The sequence below is a fragment of the Oratosquilla oratoria genome, unplaced genomic scaffold (assembly GCF_046742065.1).
Source record: "Oratosquilla oratoria isolate Oo_2021 unplaced genomic scaffold, ASM4674206v1 SCAFFOLD45, whole genome shotgun sequence".
In the NCBI taxonomy this organism is placed as follows: domain Eukaryota; kingdom Metazoa; phylum Arthropoda; class Malacostraca; order Stomatopoda; family Squillidae; genus Oratosquilla; species Oratosquilla oratoria.
In genome coordinates, this window is record NW_027467710.1 from 4,702,049 (window position 1) to 4,710,450 (window position 8,402).

An 8,402-nucleotide genomic window follows, 5' to 3' on the forward strand; every position below is an offset into this window, starting at 1 on the left:
ATTTTTACCTCACAATCATTGAGAGCAACTGTGGTCAAAAGATGTGAGGTTGGATGTGAACAAGAGGATGGGACAAGTGGAGAATTTTAAGTATTTGAGGTTGCATTTCGATGTGGGGGTGAATTAGAGTGAAAGAGAAAGTAAATGTGTGGGTAGAATGGTGTAAGTGTTATGAGAAGTGGGTATGAATGCAAAAAAAGGTTGTATGAAAGAACACAGCATTTTATGAAGCAGACTTGGAATACAAGGAAAGCAGAAAGGTAGAATGTGTACAGGGTGATGTTTGAGAATTGTGATTATAGGCTACAAGATTAGATTGTACCTCAGAGTGCCCTATGCACGTTTGGGCCAAATGGCACCTGACAATTTCAGTCAAAATCCATAGTTTCCCTCAGGATTTTTGTAATTATTTTGGTCACTTGCTCCATTTGGTGAGGCCATGAGGTTTCCTGTTGATTTCACTTGGACACCCCTCAAGTCAAAGGTGCAGGCACCAGAGCCAGAAAGGCAAAAATCCTCCCATAGCCTGGAATTTGGCTAGACCCCATCACATGCCCTTAGGTCCAGCCTCCTCAAATGTACTTCACAGTGCTCTTTGCATGACTCTCCCTTTGGGGCAAGTTTAGGCCAAATCAGCTGACCATATGATTTGATAAAAATCCATGAGGGTGTTTTGGGGGGTCATTTTGACCACTGGCCTTCCAGTAGATTTCACTTGGATCCAATCAGGCAGTTGTGGGCACCAGAAGTGGAATGACAAAATCCACCCAGAGCTTGAAATTTAGCTGAGCCCTGTGCACACACCCTTGGATCCAGGTTCCTAACACATACCTCTCAGTGACCTATGCATGCCTCTTCCTCTGGGGCAACATTGGGGTAGATGAGTGAGATTGTGGCCAAAATAACCCCTAAGAAATCCTGAGGTGGTTAACCTATGGTTTTTTACTAAAATCATTAGATTGGCCTATTTGGCCCAAATTTGCCCTAGAGGGAGAGTTGTGCATAGGGCATTGTGAGATACATGCGAGGGACCTGGATCTGTGAGAAATGTGGAAGTGAGGCAGAGAACAGGGTTGGAAAGATAGCTGTTGTTGTCATTCCCTAGACTGTCTGTCCGAGCAGTCCCGTCTCCCCAAGGAATGCCACAGTCGAAACTGGGTTTTCCCACAGATCCTTTATAGTGTATGTTGTGTTGTTTGCATGCATGATTGTGTATAATGCAGTCTTCCATTATGTGTTGTATGGTATGGGGTGAAGTGTTACATCCTGGGCAGCTGTTCACAATGCGGTCATCCAGCCTCTTCTGGTAGCTTAGAAGTGCTGGGTGGTGGCCGCACTGCAGTCTGGCCAGGTGGACTCTGTCCTTTCATGGGAGAGAGGATTCAGAAGGGTGGATATCAGGGGGTCTGGCATGCAGCAGTGTGTTGTCTTTCAGTGTGTTAATGGAGCAGTGAGTGATATGATTATGAATATGTTTCCGGAGACTGGTATTTGGTGGTTGTGGAGGAAGAGAAGAGAGTATCTGTGTGTAATACAGGTCTTTGGGTGTTGTTTTTAATGTTTCTTGGTGTGTGTGGGTGTTCTGCTATGTAGTGTAGCGGGTGTGATGTGTTTGTGGTGGCTGCGGCAAGTGTTTGTGTGCCTCTCATGTCAAGGTGGTCCTTGACTTTGAGGACTTTTGTTTCATGGTGTAAATGGTCTGTAGGTGTTGTATTTGTGTAGCCTGTAATTGTTTTTAGGGCTTTGTTTTGTATGATTTGAAGGGTGTTGTGGTGTGTCTCACTGAGATAGCTGTAGAATAGGGTAGATCAGAGTGATGAGATGGTTTGGGCATATTGCAAGAATGACTTAAGAAAGACTAGCAGAAGTGGGTGGAGTGGACTTGATGGGACAATCAAGAATAAGATGGATAGATGGGACAAGAGGTGGTTTTGGATGCACAAGGAATGTCTGCCAAGGAAGGAAGATAGAGTACAAAATATAGGAGTAAATGAAGGGAGGTTGTAGAATGATGTAGCCCAAAGTTATTTTTTCATCTATTCCATAAAGTATTTGGAGTGCAAAGATGGTGTGTGGAACAAGAAGGACAGGAAATAGAAGGAAGGGTAGTGAATGGTGGGATGAGGAAACAAAGAAGGTTGTAGAAGAGAAGTGAGCTTTCACAGATTGGTTACAAAATAGGACGAGGGAGTCGTATGAGAGGTACAAAGAAAAGAAAAGAAGTAAAGCACAAGGTAAAGGAGGCAAAGAGGAGAGCAGATGAGAAATGGGGTAAGAGTATGACAGAAAATTTTGAAAATAATAAAAAGATGTTTTGGAAAGAAATTAAGAGAGGAAGAGGAGGTGAATCAAGTAGAGAAGAAAAGGTGAAAGGTGCAGATGGAGAGATGATAATGGAAGAGAAGGCAGTAAGGAGAAGATGGGCAGAATATTTTAGGGAGTTGCTAAATGTGAAGGAGGATAGGGAGGGAAAGATAGCTGCAGTGGGAAATGCCAAGAAAATGACCGTGATGAGTGAGGAAAATGGAGGAGAAATAAGGAAGGATGAAGTGAAGGCAGTTGTTAAGATGATAAGAGTAGGTAAGGCACCTGATCTGGATGGATGCCATGCAGAATGTCTAAAAAAAAGGAGGTACAGTGATGGTGAATTGGCTGGTGAGGTTATTTAATGTTTGCTGAAGAGAGGGTAGAGTGCCGGAGGACTAGAGGAATGCCTGTATATTTCCACTTTACAAGGGAAAAGGGAACAAGTGTGAATGTAGTAGTTTCAGAGGGATTAGCTTGTTGAGTGTAGTTAGGAAGGCTTATGGGAGGATCTTGATTGAGAGGATTAGGAGAGGAACATTGTGGATTTAGGACGGGTAGAGGTTGTGTAGATCAGATCTTTGTGGTAAGACAGATATGTGAGAAAGCTATAGGAAAGGGGAAGGATGTTTTTTGGGCCTATGGACCTGGAAAAGGCTTACGACAGGGTAAACAGAAAGGCACTGTGGGAGGTTATGCAGATATACAGGATAGGAGGAAAGCTTCTAGGAGCTGTCAAAAGTTTTTATGAGAGTAGTAGAGCTTGTGTCAGGATTAGAAATGGAGAGAGTGAGTGGTTCGAGGTAAAGGTGGGACTTCGTCAAGGATGTGTTATGTTGCCCTGGCTGTTCAATTTATACATGGATGGGGTGGTGTGAAAGGTAAATGCAAGGGTAGTGGGTCAGGGATTGGAGATGGTTAAAGAACATGGAGAAAAGTGGGAGGTGAGCCAGCTGTTGTTTGCGGACGACACTGCGCTTGTGGCAGGATCGGAGGAGGGATTGAGGAAATTGGTGACAGAGTTTGGGAGAGTATGTGATAGAAGAAAGCTGAAGATAAATGTGGGTAAAAGTAAGGTGATGAGATGTACAAGTGGTGAAAGTGGCAGTAGTCTGGAAGTGAGCATTATTGGAGAGAGACTGGAGGAAGTGGATAGTTTTAGATACTTGGGTGCAAATGTGGCAGGAAAAGGTGGAGGTAGAATGTAGATTGAGAGAAGCGAGTAAATGCCTTGGTGGATTAAAAAGTGTAATGAGGAATAGACATTTGGGAATGGATGCTAAGAGGAGACTATATGGAGTGATTGTGCCAACAGCACTGTATGGGGCAGAAACATGGAACATATGAGAGGACAAGTTTAAATGTGTTTGAGATGAGGTGTCTGAGAAGTATGATGGGGGTTACTAGGCTGGATAGAGTGAGAAATGAGGTGAGGAGGAGAACAGGGGTGGAAAGGGGGTTGGGAGATAGGGTTGATGAAAGAGTATTAGGATGGTTTGGACACATGGAAAGAATGAGTGAAGAAAGACTAGTAAAAGAGGTATGGAAGGCAGATGTGGGGGGAGTGAACATGAAGGGACATCCTAGGATGAGGTGGATGGATGGGGTGAAGGGGGCTTTGGGGAAGAGGGGAATGTCTGTTGAGGAAGGACGGGAGAGGACAGAAGACAGGGGTGAATGGAGAATGGTTGTATATGGATGATGTGATGCATGAGGTGGAATAGGTGGGGGGATGGGGGGTGAGGTAGTATGTGTGAACAAATTTTTGACGCAGCCCGAAGGTATTTCTCCCCGTCTTCTCCTTTTATGCATGGGGGGGACAGAGAGGGGGGGTCGCCGATTTAATGAAGTGGCCTTGCTGTGGATGTGCTGTGTCTAGTGACACTGCTTCTGACCCAGGGCAGTGGTCAAGGTGCAGGGATGACCCGTCATCCGGGAGGTGCCAAGATGAGAGGGAAGGTGGAGGGGTGTGGAGTGTATTCAGGGATGGAATGGGTGGGACTGATTTTATGCCTTTTCCTTTTTGGCTACCTCCCTTGTAAAGGGGAAAAAGCATTGGTATATGTATGTATGTATTTGGAGTGGATGAAGTGTGAGAGGGTCACCATATAATGGAGTGGTGGGGATAAACCAGTTCTGTATCAAGTGGGGCTGTGCTTTGACTTGGCCACCCCCACATAAGGGATGAAGGGATTTTTGGGATTGATTGTGCTCATGGGATCCTGTCTCTGTCCCCACTTACCAAAATTAGCTTTGAATTTGTGTGTATTAATCATACACACACACACACTCTTTTCCCTCTTATTCCTTCCCATAGTAGCTAGTAGAAGAGATTACATCACCTTATTTTGTTTCATCCCTCAGGTGCAAACTGTGGATGAAGACCACATTCTGATCCGTCCAGCAAGAAACAGTAGCAACATCCTGAGGGAGGTGGAATTCAATGTTCGTGTTGTTTCTAAAGAAGAATTCAAAGACAGTGGTCGGGTCATTAACAAGGAAATGTATGATGAATACAAGGTAAAAATTTTACTTGGTTTGATCACTGTAGATGGAATTTTTTATAAATATATAAATATCTAGATGTGAGAGTATGATGCTATAACAGAGTTGGGGGTAAACCAGTGCTAACTGAAGACCTGCTGTGTTGGGAGACAAAGATGACCATTCATCCACATGTGCCAACAAATTAAGAGGGAGGCCTTATAGGGCAGGGGTTCTTAACATTTCTATCTTTTTGAGCTCAAGCAAAGAAACTGGTCAAGCGAGCACCTCAGGACACCTAATGAGTTACATTTTTCAATGGATGCATAATATACAATAAAAAATTCTTTTATAAAGAGGTGTATACCACACTTGTGAAAAAAAAATAGTTTGAGTAATAAAAACATAATTAAAATATGCAAAACATAGGAATAAATAATAATTATAAAAGTAAAATTCTTACCAATGAACTTTTAATATGATCCTTGACTTTACATGTCATTGGCCAAATCCCTTGTTTTCAAGTGTCCTTCATGAAGAGACAATCAAAGACTCTTCCAAATGTTACATTGTTAGTTTAGCCCTTATTTTGGTTTTTAATATTATTGAGAATAGGGCATTGGGTCTTTGAACAGGTGTCTATAGTTTTTAATGTTTTAATTTAGGATAGCAAAGTTTAATCACAAATTGATAAGTGTATTTTCTATTTCTATCCAGAGAAAAGACTTGGAGAGTAAGAAGAGAAAGGTATCATCATCATCATCATCATGTGATGAAAACAGTGAAGATGATAGTAAAACTAGAAAAGAAGACAACTTACGCATTAAAGATGAGCCCTATAAGAGTGAGAAGATTAAAGATGAAAAAGTGAAAACTGAAATAGGCAGATATAAGGAGGATTATGTTGAAATGCCAAAAGAAAGAACTAAGAAGTATGATAAAATAGAAGTAGAAAGACCTTGTTCATCATTAGCAATCAAGATGGAAGACTCTTTAGACAAAATCAGTGTAAATAAAGTAACTGGTGATAATATAAAAAGAAACGTGAAGATGCATGATACAGACAGAGATAAAAAATATTCTAAATGTTCACATAGTGAAAGAGATAAAGAATATACAAAAAGTTCACACAAGGAAAGAGATAGAGAGTATTCAAAAACTACATATAGTGAAAGAGAGAAGGAGTTTTCAAAAAGCTCATATAGTGATCACAGTAAAGTAAAAGGTATATATACATCTGATAAACAAGAGAGGTATGATAGGGACAGGAAGGATGGGGAATTTGCAAAGAGAAGAGATGATTACAGTGAAATTAAATCTAAAAGAAAACATGAAGAGAAACAGGAGAGTGGAACAAAGTACAGCTCCAGAAATGGGCACAGTTCCTCCAAGGACCAGAAATCAAAACATACAGAGAAATATAAAGAGATGTATACTAAAGAAGAGAAGTCAAAGAAATCCAGATTGGAAGATAAGCCAGTAGTTGTTCCTTGGGTACGTGAAAATTTAAGAGTCCGGTTTATCAACAAGAATTACAAAGGAGGGAGATATTACAAGGAAAAGGTAAGGTTTGACTGGTGTTAGAAAATTAGCAATACATCTGTCTTATACCCATTCAAAAACTTGCAAAGGAAGTGTGGAAAACTGAAATAGATGAAGTGAGGAAGAACAGTAATGAGATTGTTGGCTGGCAGGGAAACTTTGATGCAGGTGGAAGGTCTTGAAGTAATAAAGTGCAAAAGATTTGAATGAATGGAAGGATATTTTGAACGGATGATGGAACCTGAAGGGATGTTCTCTTCTGCTTCATAATTTAGTTTGAGTGGAGAGGGGGGGGACTGATGTAAAATGAAATGGTAAAACTAAACTAGAAAACCAAAAATAACATTTTCAAAGAACTAATCAGTCTTCATGATTGTTTCTATCTCATTTTGGCAGGTTGTGGTATTAAATGTCCTTACAGCAGAAAATTGTGAATGTGTCACAGAGGAAGGAAAAGTGTTGAGAGATATCAACCCCACATGGTTGGAAACTGTAATTCCAAAGACATATCCATGGCTGGTTCAAGTTGTGCAAGGCAAACACAAGGGGCTGGTAAGTTGCAGACTATATTAAAATTATACTTTATAGACCCCCCCCCCCCCCCAACAAAGGGACAGAATTGGAAGTGTTGTTCTTCCATGCAGAAAAAATACATAATTTTATTGCCCTGAATTCTTGCTTGAGACTCTGAGATGAGAAATTTAGTCACAACCCTTAACCTGGCCCAAGCCAGTCACATGGGGAAGAGAAGTCTGTGAACTTGTCTGTTATTTTACACGGGTACAGGGACATGAAAGTGATCTGCAGCCCATAGTGGTAACCTCCTATTTTGGAGGGAAACTCCTCCAGGTATCCTGTATTTGTTGGTGTTGTAATGTATTGTAGTTTACCAGTACTTCTGTCCTCATGGACACAGTCAAATGTAGTGTTGTCACACAAGCATCCCCCCCCCCCCCCCAAACATGACTTCGATCCCACTAACCCATCTTGTTACATCACTTATGGTCTCCTTCAATCTTGTTCTTATTATGGACAAGAAGGTCATGTGTTGGCACAATATCATTGTACATACATACATACATATACCAAGGCTTTTTCCCCCTTCCAAGGGAGGTAGCCAAAAAGGGAAAGGCATAAAAACACTCCCACCCATTTCATCCCTAAATACACTCCACACCCCTCCCACCCTTCCTCTCATCTGAGCACCTCCTGGATGACGGGTCATCCCTGCACCCTGCCCACCGCCCTGGGTCAGAAGCAGTGTCGCAAGACACAGTACATCCACAGCAAGGCCGCTTCATTTAATCGGCGACCCCCCCTCTCCGTCCCCCTTTGCATATAAGGAGAGGACGGGGAGAAATCCCTTCGGGCTGCGTCAAAAATTACTCACACATACTACCCCACCCCCCACCCCCCGCCCATTCCTCCTCATGCAGTCACAACATCATCCATATACAACCATTCTCCACTCACCTCTGTCTTCCGTCCTCTCCCTTCCTTCCTCAACAGACATTCCCCTCTTCCCCAAAGCCCCCTTCACCCCATCCATCCACCTCATCCTAGGACGTCCCCTCATGTTCACTCCCTCCACATCTGCCTTCCATACCTCTTTTACTAGTCTTTCTTCACTCATTCTTTCCATGTGTCCAAACCATCCTAATATTCTTTCATCAACCCTATCTCCCAAATCCTTTTTCACCCCTGTTCTCCTCCTCACTTCCTCATTTCTCACTCTATCTAGCCTAGTAACCCCCACCATACTTCTCAGACACCTCATCTCAAACACATTCAAACTCCTTCTCTCTTCTTCTCTTATGTTCCATGTTTCTGCCCCATACAGTGCTGTTGGCACAATCACTCCTTCATACAGTCTCCTCTTCGCATCCATTCCCAAATGTCTATTCCTCATTACACTCTTCAAACCACCAAGGCATTTACTCGCTTCTCTCAATCTACATTCTACCTCCACCTTCACTCCACCTTTTCCTGCTACACTTGCACCCAAGTATCTAAAACTATCCACTTCCTCCAGTCGCTCTCCCTTAATGTTCACTTCCAGTCTACTGCCACTT

At 42.4% G+C, this 8,402-nt stretch overlaps 1 protein-coding gene across 1 annotated transcript in view; it reads left to right on the plus strand.

Annotated features, from left to right (window-relative positions):
- Window positions 1-8,402, plus strand: part of LOC143023150 (uncharacterized) — a 48,652-nt gene that overhangs the window by 38,997 nt on the left and 1,253 nt on the right. The window contains exons 7-9 of the mRNA XM_076181663.1: window positions 4,669-4,824; window positions 5,506-6,351; window positions 6,727-6,882. Of these exons, the coding sequence (XP_076037778.1) occupies window positions 4,669-4,824; window positions 5,506-6,351; window positions 6,727-6,882 (1,158 nt within the window). The remainder of the gene's footprint in view (window positions 1-4,668; window positions 4,825-5,505; window positions 6,352-6,726; window positions 6,883-8,402) is intronic.